Source organism: Taudactylus pleione, unplaced genomic scaffold (genome assembly GCF_031769625.1).
Source record: "Taudactylus pleione unplaced genomic scaffold, aTauple2 ptg000183l, whole genome shotgun sequence".
NCBI classification, from domain to species: domain Eukaryota; kingdom Metazoa; phylum Chordata; class Amphibia; order Anura; family Myobatrachidae; genus Taudactylus; species Taudactylus pleione.
In genome coordinates, this window is record NW_028284585.1 from 8,764,908 (window position 1) to 8,781,952 (window position 17,045).

The window sequence follows — 17,045 nt, forward strand, 5'->3', positions numbered from 1 at the left end:
TCAGCCTCTTTGTCAGAGAGATTGCAGAGCTCTATGCTTTGTCCAGATGAGAAAATTACCCCTTGTTCCATTACACACGATACGCAAAACTAGAAACCTGACTGTGAAATAGAGCAGGATGGGCATTACCAGATCTTTATGCAATGTGCTGTCCACACATACACCATTGATATATAGAACTGAAAAGAGCTCTATACATTTCCCTTTTTGCTACGTTCCTCATCATTTGGATGCGCTCTAATGGTGCCCCGCGTGTGGCTGACAAGCTGTACAGCATAACTGTACACCCGATATTCCAAGAGTATTTAAAGGACAGTGGATCTATGATCATGAGAACAGTTGGCTTGGAAGACCAAATATGTGAACTCTCAGACATGTACTCGCTAAGTCACATCACATACTAATATAACTTCTCAACACAGGACAAAAGCTTTCTATTGTTTGAGCCTATATTAAAAGTACCAAAGTGTGACACAAGAAAAAGGCAGGTAATTGTTTTTATATACCCTTCCATTTAAGGATCTCCACCTGCTTTATAGGATAAACCTAAGTTTCCAACTCCAAGTACTGCACAAGTTATTACCCCAAGCTGAACTGTTTTCTTTTTTTTTTGTTTTCTGGGGGAGACTAAGCAGGCGGGGAGTCTTAATAGTTAGTGTCTATACTTTTTGAATCATCCGCTCCAACCGGGCCGACCATATGGATCATTGCATGATATAAATGATAAAATAATTGAAATAACGAAACAAAAACTTTATCTGGCGCAGTACACACCAAATATGCAGCAGGTAGGATACAATAGAATAAGTAACACTTCTACTCAATTACGATATATAGAAAAAGAAATTAAATCCAACCCAGCGCTCCTTGATGCTAGATGTAGGTTGTTAAGCAATATATACCAATGGATATTCAAGCAGGATCAAACTGTGTCAACAGAATATCACATTTATTGAATATACAATATAAAAACAAGAACAGGCATCCACATAGGATATTGCCAATTGGCCACACACGTGGTTCAGAATAACATAAAATAAACAAACATTAAAGATGGGATCTTTCCATGCATACCATATTGGGCCGGTGGTGTGTGTAAACTATTGTTTATGGAGCAGTCATCCGGATTCGGGCTGAGTTCCACAGCACACCACGAAACGCTTTTGCCATTTGGAGAATGGTAGTTCCAAAGTCCCTGTCATGTCATTACAACCCAGGTTCTTGTTTTTATATTGTATATTCAATAAATGTGATATTTTGTTGACCCAGTTTGAGCCTACTTGAATATCCACTGGTATATATTGCTTAACATCTAGCAATACGGAGCAGTGTGTTGGATTATATAATTATGCCATTACAAGAAATAGGAGGGATCATCATCTGATACCCATTTCCAATTGGCAGAGCCAGCACCAAGGATTACTATTGACCATGTTCTCCCCAGGGCCTCTGCCCGGCACTTTTCTTACAACGCCCGGTACTCGCTTACAGAGTACTGCATGGAGCTATCCCCGTTGGAAAAAGGATCTCGGCCAACAGAGTTCACAGCAAACTGACAGATGGCAGGGGGAGGTTGAGGACGGAGGTTTGGTAATTACAGGCTGCACCCTCTGTACACTTCATCTAGGAGTTCTGTCTGTGCTCACTAACCCCCTCCCCCCCGCAACCTCATAAACCGTCTGGGAAGAACATGGTTGGCTCTGCTACTCTTGTGATTGATAGATGTTCCATTATTATTACCTCATGAATACCCTCACTGAGCATAACTAATTAGGTAAAGTGGCGGCTACAGACAAAAGTGGGAGTGGAATGTATATTATATCTGTAGACACACAGCTGCAGCACTACAGGTTTACCAGTATGCAACAGCATTATTGTCAGTAATGTGCACACATAATTGCAATTAGGGTTACAACCCAGGTTCAGTCACTATCCTGTAAGCTTTACTACAAAGTGAAAACTTACATTGTACGAGACCCACAGACTGATGTCAGTTATACTTCATGTTTAGGACCTCGTACTGATTGGGCTCTTCAGAAAATGGCGTCCACTGTTTGCCAAGCAAGCTTAACATTCACCAGGCTACAGCGTCATGTGCCCTTACAGAGACGTTTTGGTCGTGCTTTTGCTGCATCAAGCCAAGAGATCATCTCTACCAAATAAATGTCACACCAATCCCTGCTACACCAGGTCTATGATGGTGAAAGTATAAACAGCTCATTAGTATAGGTGCACAGTGTAGAGCTTTATTTTGAGGAAGGTGTGCTCCCTTTTATTCCAGTTCCCTAAACATAATAAGTGCATATTGTATCACACCCACAAGGTGCTGCTTCTCTTCTATACATTTAATTATATTGCTAGTCTCTACCCCACATGAATAGCCATTGTGCTAACATAACACCTTAACAGGCAAACATAAAAGTTACTTAAGACCATGCCTGAAGTACAGATCAAGTGCAAGGAAATGTAACGGGCCAGAAGAGTAAGTTGGAGTACCCAGAAACCATATTTTGTGTATCACTCCAAAAGCTCTTCAATGTGCTTTCAATGAGCAAAAGAAAGCACTTCCAGTGCAGCCTACCCTCAGCTTGTAAACCTGGCAGTTGGTTACACTCGATGTCCCACTTAAACAGATACATGAACACTGAGTTTTCAGCTAAATGAGGAAGAAAATATTCTTGGTGGGAAGAAAGTCCTGGATTTTCAAGTGCAAGTAAACACATTGGAGCAAGTAAATGAAGAGCTGACTATTGACCTGTCGATTAACAAAAGAACAAATCAAGCCTTCCTTGCCTCCTGCAAACAATGTTATCCCGATTGTATTCAATCAATATGTCCTGTGATCATAGTGCAGTGAGCTCAACATGTTTGTCCAGTCAAGAGGCTAATATGCTTCTCCTAATAATGTCTGTCTCATACCCTCTACTCATGTTGCTGCTCGATGAGAGCCTTTGTAGTGGACATTTCTCTGTTGATTCTGTTTCAGAGTCACTCATTTCCGCATCAGGGATGTAGCCATCATTCTCACCGACAAGCTTTAGCTTATCTTTTGTCCTATCGTTTGCTGAGACCAGACCTAAGTACTGGCAGTTTGTGTCCGGCTGGCAAGTTTCCGCTTTCTGCTGTTGTCTCTCTCCTTTCTTTGGAATTCGGAATCCCCCCCAGTTTTTCACAGGGCTTGTAGGCACTTTTACGGATGTCTGGTTGCAATGGATTTTGATTAGGGAGCCACTGAACCTAGGCAAGCGGTTTCCAGCAGTGGGCTTCTTTGTGACTAGAGCAGTTGTTTTACCACCACATTGGCTTGGGGTCCTCTTGTTTTCAACCTGCTTTTCGGTCAGCTCTGTAGGCCGCAGTGATTTATGCTGCTGTTTGTGAGGCTTCTCCTTGAGCTCTGCTTTTACAATGTCACAATGAGAACGGCTGTCCCGTCTTTTCCTGTGCTCCGGCATGCTGGTCCCATTCTTCTGCTGAACTGGTGGAATCTTGGCAACAGTAGAATCAGCAGATGGAGTTTCCCTCCTTTTATCGGAGAAGCTGGAACGAGACTGCAGTGGTTTCATGGTGCTCAGTGATCTCTCTCTGCTCTTTTTATGGGACATTTTCATGGAGTGTCCCAAAGATGATCCCAGCTGTTTCCTGAAATAAGCAGAGTGCCACTTCAAATCCTCTATTTTTGGAGCATCTGGGTCAGATGGCTGGGTATTAAAGAGTAGCAAGGTATCCGAAAAGGCACCTGGTGAAAAAAATACAATATTACATTGAGCCATGAGATCTAAAAATAACAGAACAGTTCAATAAATAGATGTTCGCAAGTTGAAATGAAAAGCGTGGGATTTACCATCTCCTCCTAATAGTTTACCCTGTTTTTCTGATTTTGCACTGGGATTCTGACAGTTAGGATGACGGTATTGTGACCGTTGGCATCCTGACTGTCGGGATGCCAACTACATCCCCATGGCACTAACAAAAAGGTAATTTCCACTGCTCTTTAATCGTCTGTAGGCACTAAATTTGGAAGTTGCAAAACACCTCAAAAAAAGCAGTGAGACCTACAGTAAGTAGTGCAGGGAGAAAAAGACTGCACTCCCTCCTGAAAGCTGGGTAATCCACCCCTCAAATGTGCTGAACTTTCATCTCATTTAATAATTTTGCACCACTAAAGAAAATGTACTCCACTCTTCAAGAAACACCACTCCTTCCACCAGATAGTTATTTATTTCTCAAAGTCTGTGGTGTCAATTAATCTCCATCACAAATTAGACTGCTCCTGCTTTGTTTCCTAAGCAGTAGGTGGGCACATGGCCATTAACTCTGTTCACAACAGATGATCGGATCTCCCAAATGGATTACATCAAACAAAAGAAGAGTACAGGTAAGTACTTATGGATAACACTATATAAAGGGCTACATGCATTTAATCTAAGAAAAAAGGAAGTATAATCATTTATATAAAATAAAAATACAAGTGCAATATCCCACTGGATGGGGGTACCAGGAGGGGCCCAATCATACAGATGTCCTCACTTAACCTTTGTTCTGCATATACACGACTTTTAGGAGAATAAAAAAACATCCGCGCTCACTAAACACTGTGCTGTATTTGGAAAGTGACATGTCCTAATAGGGCAAAACCCTTTAGGTTAGAAGGATACAATTCTGACAGAAGATTAGTGCATTTTATTATGTAACAGAGCATGTAACATACCAGCATTGCCTCTTTCCTGATCCATGAGTTTTGTGTAAAGATTAAATATTTGCTCCTGAACTTTACAAACAGAGCGCTTCATCTTTTCCCTGCGAGTCACCATGTAAGTAAGATTGCGTACCTAAAACACAGCAAAAAGAAAAAAATGCTGAGCGTTGGAAACAGCAATTGTTTGGCACATAGGATTCATCCTGACTTCACTCCAGAATCCTTCTTTTCTCCATCAGGCTTTGGCACGATACAGCAGAGGCACAGACACAACGTAGAGTCATATAACAGGATACAGGAGACAGACGTTACAGGGTGGGAGTCTACATTAGCGCTTTTCATAGAAGACCTAGTGTACCGTATTTTTCCTCCTCTAATATGCTTTCATGTACTTACAATTAGAATGAACCTTAAATGGCTATAGGCTAATTAGTCAAGACAGTGCATATTTCACATAATTTAATGCTAATTAGTCAGTTTTATTAGGTAATCCATGATAGTGTTGGAGGTGATGTATTTCTCGCTAACCAATTCGTACCTGATGACTTTCCAATTAGTCAGGAGAGAGAAAGTCCACAAACTGACAATACTAATAAGCAGCTACTTTCCTGGGTGATTGTAAGAGGAGTTTATAAAAACAAAAACAAAAAAACTCATATGGAAATGGCACTAGTAATGAACGTGGCTGAATAAATATGCCTCTCTGATCAAGCCCAGACCTTCTGTGCTGCATACATTTAGGAAGTATAACACATGGTCAAGAAAAATGCATGTTATATATTTATCTCCTACCCACCCGACCATTAATTTCATACAGATTTTTTGCTTTAATTTATATATTATGTAACCTCAAAATAGTCACTTTTTTTGTATTTTCCATTTAACAACTAACCCTTAAAATATGTTATAAAAAAAAAAAAAGTAGTTGTGGATTCCATAAACCCCTTCTACTTAGAGGAAAAATGATACACGTAGGAAGCAAATGTGCCGCAACGAGAGGTGTACGACCAGTGTCTACTCCCATTGCGCAAGGCCAAGCCCAAAGATAATCCCCTAAGAGAGGGGACGCTCCTGGGCTGCGCTGAGAACTCTTCGCCTCCCCTGATGTGGCATTTGGATGAAGGTGTCAAAGGAATAGAACTTCAGAATCGTATGAGCAGAGGAGCACGTGGCCGCTTTACACAGCTGCTCTGCAAAGGCACCACGTCACACTGCCCACAAAGTTTCCATAGACCGGGTAAAATGAGCAGTCACCACGGACGATGACGGAAGGGCAGCCGCAGCATAAGCATGGCAGATAGTCAAACAGATCCATCTAGCCAAAGACTGTTTTGGAGCCGGCCAGCCCAGTTTGTGAAAGTCATAGAGGACAAAGAGAGCATCTGTCAAACGAAGGTCCTTTGTCCTATCCACATACATCCAAGGAGGCCTCCTCCGGAGTAGAATCCGAAACCTGGAAAGAAGGGACCACAATTTCTCAATTGATGTGGAACCTGGAAACCACTTTAGGAAGGTAGCCTAATCATGTTCGAAGGACAGCCCTGTCCCGGTGAAAGATCAGAAATAGAGAGCAACAGGACTATGCGCTCAAATTCGACACCCGCCGGGCAGAAGCTATGGCAAGAAGGAAGACAGTTTTCCAGGTAAGCCAACTAATGTCCACTATGTCTAAAAGCTCAAAAGGCAAAGATTGAAGAGCTCTAAGGACCAAAGACAAATTCCAAGGAGCCACTGGTGGTACAAATGGAGGCAGCACATGTAGGACACCCTGTAGGAAAGTCCAAACATCAGGTAACAGTGCAATCTGTCTCTGGAAGAGTACAGAAAGGGCTGAAACCTGCACTTTTAGTGAAGCAAGGCAGAGGCCCAAATCCAACCCTGCCTGCAGAAAAGAAAAAACTCGAGAAAGTCGGAATAACCTGTGGTTAAAACTCCTAGCCGAACACCAGTCAGAGTAAGACCTCCATACCTGATGGTAAATTCTAGCCAAAGAGGGCTTACGGGCATTGTGCATAGTGTTAATGACCATCTTAGAGAACCCTTCAGCCCTCAGGATGGATGTCTCAAGAGCCGTCCCATCAAAGCGAGACATTACAGATTCGGGGCCCTGAGACAGAAGATCTGACCGCAGTGGAAGACTCAGACGGGCGTCGATGGACAGGCCCTGAAGATCCACGTACCAAGCCCTTCAAAGCCAATCGGGAGCCACTAGGATCACTGTGCCGCCCTCCAACATCAACTTGCATAGAACCCGCGGAATCAGAGAGATTTGAGGGAAGATGGACAAAAGCGGGAAGGTCCACCGAACCGCCAAGGCATCCACCAGAAAGGCCCCAGGATCTTGGGTGCGAGAGACGTACCTCAGAAACTGACGATTGTGCTGAGATGCCATCATGTCGATGTCCGGCAAGCCCCAGCAAAGAACTAGGAGTGAAAGAAGTACGGATGTAGAACCCACTTGCCCAAAAGAACGTCCTGGTGGCTTAGAAAGTCCGCTTTCCAATTTTCCACTCCGGTAATGTAGACTGCCGAAAGGGACAGAAGAGGTTGCTCCGCCCAAACGAGAATGCGACTGACCTCCCGCATGGCGCCATGACTGAGTGTCGCCCTGATGGTTTATGTAGGCGGCAGCCATTGCGTTTTCGGACAATACCTGGACTGGACGATGCTGAAGGAAAGGCAAAGCTACACAGAGCGCTTTGTGAACCGCTCGGAGCTCCAGAACGTTGATCGGTAGCTGGCTCTCCTGAGCCGACCACCGACCCTGAAAAGTTTGATGACAGGTCACCGTCTCCTACCTCCAAAAGACTTGCGTCAGTGGTGAGGAGGACCTAGTAATGAATCCAGAAGGGGCATCCCCCGATCAGAATGGACCCCTGCAGCCACCACAACAGGGATTGACATACTTCCTGAGAGAGAACAATCATCTGAGACTTGAGCAGCAGATGGGATCTGTTCCACCGGGCCAGAATCTCTAACTGGAGAAGACAGGGATGAAGCTGAGAATACTCCTACATGTCGAAGGTGGAGACCAGAGAGCTCAGCATGCAAGAGTGTATTGACACTGGGTGATGACGCAGAAATAAACACATTTTGGCCTGCAAGTCCCAAACTTTGTCTGCTGGGAGGAACACCTGCTGAACCCTGGAGTCCATCTTCCATCCCTGTCAGCGTTCTACATTACCCAGTCTCTTGAGACGGAGTCAGACAGGATTTATTCCAATTAATGACCCATCCGTGGTTCTGGAGAAGGTCCACCGTGATCCAAATGTGTTCCCTAAGGACCTCCGGAGCCTGGGCCAGTAGAAGCAAGTCGTCCAGATAGGGTGATATTCGGATTCCCCTGCTCCAAAGATGAGCCGCCATGACTGCCATGATTTTTGTGAAGACACGAGGAGCTGTGGAAAGTCCAAATGGCAATTCCCAAAACTGGAAATGTTCCTCCTGAACAGCAAACCTGAGGAATTGCTGGTGACAGACGGATGGGAACATGCATATAGGCATCCTGGATGTCTAAGGAGGCAATAAACTCCAACGGCTCCAGTGCTAGTATAATGGAGCGAAGAGATTCCATGCGGGACTTGGGACTTCTCAAGTACCTGTTGAGTGACTTCAGGTTGAGAATCGGCCGGAAGGAACTGTTCGGCCTCCGCACCAGTAAGAGACTGGCATAGAAGCCCGTGCCCCTCAGAGACGAGGGAACCGGAACAATGACCTTGGAGACCAGTAGAGAGCGAATGAACTCCCTCAAAGCTCTGCTCTTTCTTGAGCCAAAGGAATACCTGTGGAAAAAAACTGGGCCAGAGGATGCTCCCAGAACATCATTGCGTATCCCTGGGAGACTACCACTCTTATCCAGGCGTCAGTCGTGGTTGTCTTCCAAACCTTGAAAAAAAGTAGAAGTTGGCCCTCCCACGTAGATGCCTGCCCCCATCATGCAGCAGGCACGTCGGCTGGCTTAGCAGCCGGGCGCCTGGTAGACCAGGGTTGTTTACCTGCTGGCTTAGAACTTTTAGTGGAGGATCCTTGGGACCTAGAAAACGACAAGCCCTTGGCTTTTCCTTGCAGATGAAAAGGAACGAAAATTAGAAGATCGCAACCTAGGGGCTGCCCCAGAAGGGAGAAAAGCCATCTTAGATGTGCCCCCTGTAGCCACTATCCTGTTAAATTCCAGACAAAAGAGAATATCCCCCCAAAAAGGGGAGAGCTTCAAGGGCCTTCTTAGAGTCAGCACACCAGGAACAAAGGCAGATGGCTCGCCTAGCTGACACTGAAGACGTCGATACATTGGAAGTTAATATACCTTGGTCTATAGCCACCTCCCCAAGATAGGAAGCCGCCTCTTGGATCTGCTCCACGAGAGACAAAAGCTCATTCCTGTGGGTACCTGAAGTGAGGCCATCCTCCAGGGCGTCTGACAAGCAACCGATGGCCTTAACAACCCAAGCAGATGCCAGGGCCGGACGAACCACTGCACCTGCATTAGAATAAATAGATTTGAGAAAAGTTTCCAACTTCCACTCCTTAAGGGATGTCGTGTTAGGAAGAGGAAGGGTGGTATTCTTGACCAGGAGGGCAACATGCACATCAACCGGGGGAGGAGACTCCCATTTAGCCTGATCGGCAGCAGAGGATAAAAGGAAGTAATGCGCTTAGAAACCTGGAAGCGCCTATTAGGGTGGGACCATGCCTCCGCCAAAAGGTGCTCAAGGAGGAAGGAAACTATGAAACTACCTTCTGTTGATGCTTAAACACTGGAGCGTTACACATAGGGGTCGGCTCAGCACCACTGATTAGCAGTACCGATTTAACGGCTTTAATCAAAGAAACTACATCTACCTGAGGTTGGGAAGCCTCTGGAATAGAAGAGGTCTTAACATCAGAAGTTACAGATACATTTTCCGCATGGTTTAAGGAAACCTCAGATTCTGAATCAATATCAGACAAGGGTGTAGAGCTGTCTCGTCTAGAGGGCTTACGTTTAGAAGTGCAGTCCCTGTCCAGCATCTGTTTGAAAGATGCTGACACTTGCACTAAATCCAGCACTGACTGCATAAAGGACTGCATCCAAGGAGACTCTATAGCAGAAGGCTGCAATGGGGATGGCATCACATTGGAGATATGGGCCACGCCTGAAGGGATACCAGCAGAAGGAGCGGACCCAGGGGATGTGAGCCTATCAACTAACTGCAACATTACCTGGGATATCGAGGAAGCCCAAGCAGGTTCCTGACTGGCAGGTGAATGCTGTGAGATTGTAAAACAGCGAACAAAGACCATGGTGGTCCGAAATCTGTGAAGAAAACACAACAGTACAAGTCCTACAATTACGCAGCACAGGAGCACCCACTTCCCTGGGAACTTTCCTGGAAGAAATAGTATAGAAATCCAAGGAAGTCCCATACACCAGAGCCAGGAACTGATGTGCCAATAAGGTGTAGAGCAATGAATATTAATGCACCACAAATAAAAAAATAAGTGGGGTTACAAAGTGCACAAAATAGTCACACACATAGAACATCCAATGCAGCAATAGAAAAAGGCAATAAGCGCTTAACAAACCAACCCCAAGAGAGGAGGAAGGAGCTGTATAGTATAACAGAGCCGCTGAGGGTGAGCAATACAGGGATACTAGGAGCCTGCACTCTCCGGAGACAAGCTGAAGTAGCAGGCACGGTGAAAATGGCTGCCCAATGTATCTGAAGGAGGGGAAATAGGAGGAGTCACTCTGGGATAGCGCCTAGGGGCAGGGGTGGAGCCAACGGACAGAGCTTACATCCCCATTCTGGCATGGACCCGAAGGCAAATGGCGGCCTACACCGCAGCACCCCACTGCCCTAGTGGGGGATGCGGAAAAGACCCAAGTCCCCCACAGCCAGCACCGCCAGTGTCTCTCTAACCGGTGATGAAAAGCAGCGACAACGCGGCTCCCCGCAAGCAGGGAACCGCCTTACCTGTCCCCCTGCTGCGGCTCCCATCCAACCTGTCGAGCTCCGGCCAAAGATGCGGACCCATTTGCCAGCGCTGGGCCGACGGCACTGGGATGGTGGAGCAGCAGTGAAGGCATACTGCAGGACGCCCAGCGCTGCCTACTCAGAAGTAAAAAAATAAAATAAAAGTATGAAGCGGTTTGCACAGCTTCCACACTGTGCCAAAGCTGCACACACCAACAAAAAAACTGAAGTGCCTGTGACATAGGGGTGGAGGAAGCCTGGGCCGATTGATTATTATATATGTGGTGCCCAGACCCCAACTCACCAACCTATATCCAGCATAAAGCCTGTGCCCCCTTGGAGGAAGAAGAAAATTTTACTTATATTAAATAAGCCTGCTTCTTATTTCTTCAGACCTTGGCTGTTGGCATTTTTAAAATTGTTATTAAATTAAGCAAAGTAGACAGACCTTGCCATGAGGAGCTTATTTCTAAATTACATTCAATTATGGGACTCAAATATCCGTTTTAGGCTATACAGATTCCTGACAGAGACATAGGTCCCTCATCACAGAACAGCATACACAGTCAGTCACGATCCATGCTAAGTTGCTTGACGGATCAGAGTTTCCTGACTGGGACCAGGCTCACTCCATCTGGATCAGACATCTGGTAGCAGTTCCCCTCACCTGGAACTTGTTACCTGGACAGCAGTTTAACAGGGGGTGTCTCATTCAGTGTGCGCCAGCCAGTGCACTTCACTGAGGGGTTCTGTCTGTACATAATGGGGCTTGGACTTGATCCTGGGACACAGCGCCATCCTAAGTACGGATACAATATAATTGTTGTAGTGGGTATTACTGCCGGCCGCATGGCCGGCGTGTCAAATCCCGACACCGGAAGCCCGGCAGGGGTGAAGATCCTGATGGCTAATTAAGGTAAGTACTAACCTAATGCCCTACCCTAACCCTCCTTTAGGGGTGCCTAACCCTAACTCCCCCCTAGTGCCTAACCCCCCCTAGTGCTTAAACCTACCTCCCCCCTCCCCTGCAGCCTAAACCTAAGTTTCCCCTTCCCCTAGCCTATACCTAACCCTCCCTTTGACTTTTGTGGTGGGACATATGTTGTTTCCTAAGTATATTCAATATGGCACTGGTGATGGATCCGCAGTGGGTAGTGGGGAGAATAGGGCTTACAAGGTGGGGTGTAAAAATGTAAAAGAGGCAACAAAGACCAATCTGAGATCTGCCATCAACCAAAATGGCTGACACTTCAGCCTTAGATTTTGCCAATATTGAAGTGTTTGCTTCAAATACAATTATTATTAGATGTCTTGTTGGGTGGATATTTTCCATACAGAGAAAATGTAAATGAAATAAAATAATATCAGGAGAAACATGCAAAAAAGTTAAGTCTTCACATTATTTTCATACACATTATGACAATAAACATGGTCAGAACCAACAGACTACAGCATCTCTCACCCTTTCCAGATCTTGCCTCAGATGAGTGAATAGCTGCAGCCGACGTATGAGAAAGTCTTGTTCTCTCTTGGCCAAGTTATCTTCCTCGTCCTTCTTGGGCGTAATGAGCGGTTTGTTGAAGTTGGCTTTCCTTTTAAGCTTCCAGTACTGATAGATGAACTCTGTGACATCATCTGTAATTTGCAGGGCCTGACTCACATCCTGTACATTGACAAATGTATGGAAGTCATCCTCAAGCTGCTGGAGTTTCAGCTTACGCTGACTCCCATGCTTGGCCTCCTGATGGGAGGCACCTAGGCCTTGTAAATTATCCAAGCAGACTGGAGAGGCCTCGGCTGTCCCGCTCAATTCACTGGCGCTCTCACTAATATGGCCGTCTTCCGTTTTTTTGCCTGTACTGTGCTTTGGGCAGTAAGACTTGAATTTGACTTCATCTTCGTCTGTTAGGATGGTCTTCATCTCCAGGCCATGATCAAAGGCACACGTCACATGAAAGGCTGTGCGGCAGTTTTTAACAGAACACTGAAAGAAAATGGGAAACAGTCACAAATTCAGGACAATAGATTAATCTAAAAACTAACGAAGCAAGAATAAAGCGCTCCTCCACTTAGGATAGGGATAATAAATGTCACTGCAGAGGCTGCAGTCGGCGAGTGCATGTGTGGAGAAAGGAGAGCAGAGTGTCACACTATATCATCTGTAGGGCCTATCTAGTGCCCAGTCTCCACACCTCATGTACTGGGATCAGTTCTGCCTCTTGTTACTATATAAGATGGATCTCATGAATGAGTAATGGGAAAGGAGGAACGTGGTGAAGTGTTGGAGGGGTATTTGGAATCACTGGAAAAGCCCTCACACCCGTTGTGCAGTACAGGACTGCTGACTTCCTTTCATGTGTTGGATATAACACACAGGAGCGACGTTCAGATCATTTGAAGTATTTTTCATCTATTATTTGACTTCCTTTCCAGTATTGATATAATACGCACTTAAGTGACATTCAGAACTTTTGAATTATCCAAATATTTATTCTCCGTATCCTAAGTGGAGGAGCGCTTTATTCTTGCTTCTTTATGGATTCATTTGTGATTGGTGTTTGTCACTGTTTAGAGCTGCACTGTTTCATCTACTATAAGTATTATTGTATTGCAAAGGAACACATCATAGTAGATGAACTGGCAATGTTGATTGTATTGCAAAGGAACACATCATGCCCAATGATGTTTGCAATAACTTATGGATTGTGCACTACAATATATAAAGTGTGATTAGTGTGCTGTCATCTACAATTCTGGATATATAGATACGTATGCACCCATTCTCTCTATGTGTGTATATAATATATACATACATGTATATATAGATATATACACGCGAGAAAGAGAGAGAGCGAGAAAGAGAGAGAGCGAGAAAGAGAGAGAGCGAGAAAGAGAGAGAGCGAGAAAGAGAGAGAGCGAGAAAGAGAGAGAGCGAGAAAGAGAGAGAGCGAGAAAGAGAGAGAGCGAGAAAGAGAGAGAGCGAGAAAGAGAGAGAGCGAGAAAGAGAGAGAGCGAGAAAGAGAGAGAGCGAGAAAGAGAGAGAGCGAGAAAGAGAGAGAGCGAGAAAGAGAGAGAGCGAGAAAGAGAGAGAGCGAGAAAGAGAATTCTAGCTTGTGCTACATGGCAGCTTTCTAACCACAGAGACTAACACACAATGACAAGAGAATATTTCTACGTTCTCCTGAAAAGGAGCCAAATCTCTCTCCTGTGGGCTTCCTGCTCAGGTTGATTCAGCACGCAGATGCAGAACACACACAAGAGATCGTTATTAACTGACTTTTTATCATCCAAGACTACAGTGTTCTGTAGTAGGAAATCAATAGTGAAAAAAATAAACATGAAGGAGCAACGGCAACAGGAAAATACAACATCATAAACTGCAAAAACCATGTTATTGGAAGATGAAGTGAAGACTGAAGGGTGTAGGAAGGTAATCAATACTACACACCAGACGATTGCAAAAATTAAAGACCATGGAAGGCGTCATTAACTATGCTCTGGCATTTACATAACTGGTTGCTGCAATACACTGTCAGCAATTACTAGGATTTTAGCTGGTAATTTACCAAAGTGAATTACGAGACAGATCACACTCTGCAATCTATTTAAGTTTGGACTACTCGAAAGCTACTGATCTAATCAGACATTTACATTCATCTGCTTCTTACTATATGCATCCCCCAGGAATTAGGCCTTAACAAAAATAAAACCATAATTACACATATGAAAATTAAGTAACATCCCCTAAGGAATGCATTTCACTCCTGCTTCTATAACACCAAAGGGGAATAATTATGTTAATGACTGGAATAAATAAGCCTGTGTATGACATTCTTTAAAGGTAGCAAAGTTTTTAAAATAATTTTATTTAATAAGATTAGTTACTTGTGAAAAGTTCAGTGTTTTGTCATATGTGAGAGATTAGTATGATCCTCACATGTAACTACAGTGCATAGACCATGTAACAAAGAACTACATGTAAGGCTGATGTCACTTGGGAGCAAATAAACTGGTTTCCCAGACCAAATAATGCAACAATTTTAAATGAAACATTGCGTACACACTTACCCACCAGCCGTCACTCAGACTAAATTCCCAATTTGGTAAGCTATTCACACTTACTAATCGGCTGCTTGATATGTCTGGCCGGATATCACAACAGGACAGGCTTTTAAATTTGACCGCCCAGTTGTGATGTCCATGTCGATGGTCCCTGCAACCTAAAAGGTCTACAAAGTTCACACATATCGGGTGTACACACCCACTGATCCGCTACAGATATATTGTTCGATCGAAAGATGTATTTAGTAGTGTGTACCCAGCATTAGGTGAAACAAGAAAGCTTTTATCTGTCAAACATAAGCTTGTAAGCTATTAAGGTGTGCAAATATATCCAATAGGTGGACACTAAACACAGTATCATGAGCCCCGACTAAACCCCGCCCTACAAAGCTGCACAATTACATTTCACTACAAATAGATTTATAAACATAGTTTGGGAAGAAAAAATAAAAATAAAGAGATTCGTCTGTGTGGGCTGCTGCTTAAATACTAAGAAATGAAAGTAGTTGTAACCAAGCGCAGCTCTACCAGCTAGAAAGAAACCAAACTCTAGTAATGAACGTACTTATGTACCAGATGCTCAGTCGGCTGCTGCCCCTGTCTCACCTGCCCCTTCCCAGCCTACTCTCCTCCTACTTACCCTCCTCCATTCCTGTTCCTCTTCTCTCCCAGAACATTAGGTGTGACATGCCATGATTAGGTCGTCATGCAAACGTGCGTAATGACCTAATTCATATCAGGGTCCAACTTTAAGGCTTCTCTCTCAAGAACTGTTAGATTAGGGAGTGAAGCTGGACGATGCTTAATCTGTTCAGATGAATAACAGTCTGATTAAACGCCCAGCTGACAAGGGCTGGGGCAATTTTCCAGTGGTTCCGGTCCTATAAACCTTACGAAAGATTCATAAGCGGATGAGCCCAACACCGGGTCGTCCCATTATCTCGGCTCGTGGATCATTATTTCAGCCAATGTCAATATTATTGGATTCTATTCTTCAACCCATTAAAAAAACAACCACATTTATTACTGAATACGATTATGCTTCTCAACAAACTTAATGCATTCAAATATGTTCCTGATGATCTATGGCTTATTACTGCGGATGTCACAAAACTATGGTCCCGATTCAGCATGGATCACTATTGCACTAGCGTATGCAGATGGCCAATTGTTGAGTACTGGGCATGCACCGCAGTGCGCGAGTTAGCATTGCGATCGTACTGCAAACACTCAAGTAGATACAAAGCCATTGCAGATGGAGGGATGTGGTGTCAGCATTAGGGAAGGGGGGTGTTGGGGGAGTGGTCGGAGAAACACAGGCGTGCCTGTCAGTTTGAGCACTGTTGCATGGGCGTGCATACATTAGCCACTGTGAAGGCATATGCAGCTTGTGTACTCACTGCGTGCGACTAGGTTAGCAATTTCTGAGTAAGGTCAGACCTGCTGTAATTGGGCGTGAGGGGAAGATGTTACTCGCTGTTCCCGATGTATACGCAGGATTGCAAGGTATTACGGATGTAAGAAAGCGGTAGTGGGCATCTCTATGCTGGCTTTGAGTGTCTCTGTACTGGCTTTGCAATTGCAGTCATTAGCATATTCTTGCAGCAGATCTGAGTGTAATCGCAGCTGCGATCCGTAGTGACTCAGGCCCACTATACTGTAATCCCACATGAATGTGGGTTAGAGTGCTGTAAAAAGAGTACTGCTCTCGGATGGACTGTTTGATGATTTGCACTCTGATATATACCTCCAGTTACTTGAATTGATTTTGACAAAAAAAATCTTTATGTTTGATGGGATAATTTACCTGCAAAAACCAGGTTGTGCAATGGGCTCATCAGTCACCCCCATCTTATGCAAACAGTTTTGTGTTTAGTATTGAAGATTAAATATTTTTTAATAATGTGGAGGTGTCACCTAACATTCTATTCCACACTAGATTTTTGACGATCTAAAGAGTAATTCACATCCCTAATGCTACAAGCTAGTCCTGTTAAATTCACATTTTTTAATGATTCAGAATATTCTTGATGTGAGGATAAACAAGGTGGGGAAAGATCTCCCAACTACGTTGTCTACTAAGGCCACAGATCATAATTCATTATCAAAGTTGTCACCCTAAGAATCTTAAAATAGGTTTGCCCTTCTCACAAATGTTAAGGGTCAAGAGATTAACCAGTGACCACAATGCAGTCAGTATGCAGATAGATGAAATGATAAAGAAAGGGGTTTCCCATGGTTATAACAAACAAAATTTGTTATTAACCAAAGAAAGGGTTTTAGCTATGGATAGGAACGAGTTGCTAAGGATAAAAAGCAAGAGCATATAAGAT

The 17,045-nt window shown here is 44.3% G+C and overlaps 1 protein-coding gene across 4 annotated transcripts in view; it reads right to left on the reverse strand.

Annotated features, from left to right (window-relative positions):
• Positions 1-962: 962 nt before the first annotated feature.
• Positions 963-17,045, reverse strand: part of JADE1 (jade family PHD finger 1) — a 108,986-nt gene continuing 92,903 nt past the window's right edge. For all 4 annotated transcript variants that reach the window (XM_088476101.1, XM_088476104.1, XM_088476103.1 and 1 more), the window contains 3 exons: positions 12,113-12,634; positions 4,709-4,829; positions 963-3,736 (listed from right to left, as the gene is read on the reverse strand). In XM_088476101.1, coding sequence (XP_088332227.1) covers positions 2,877-3,736; positions 4,709-4,829; positions 12,113-12,634 — 1,503 coding nt within the window. In that variant the 3' untranslated portion in view covers positions 963-2,876. The remainder of the gene's footprint in view (positions 3,737-4,708; positions 4,830-12,112; positions 12,635-17,045) is intronic.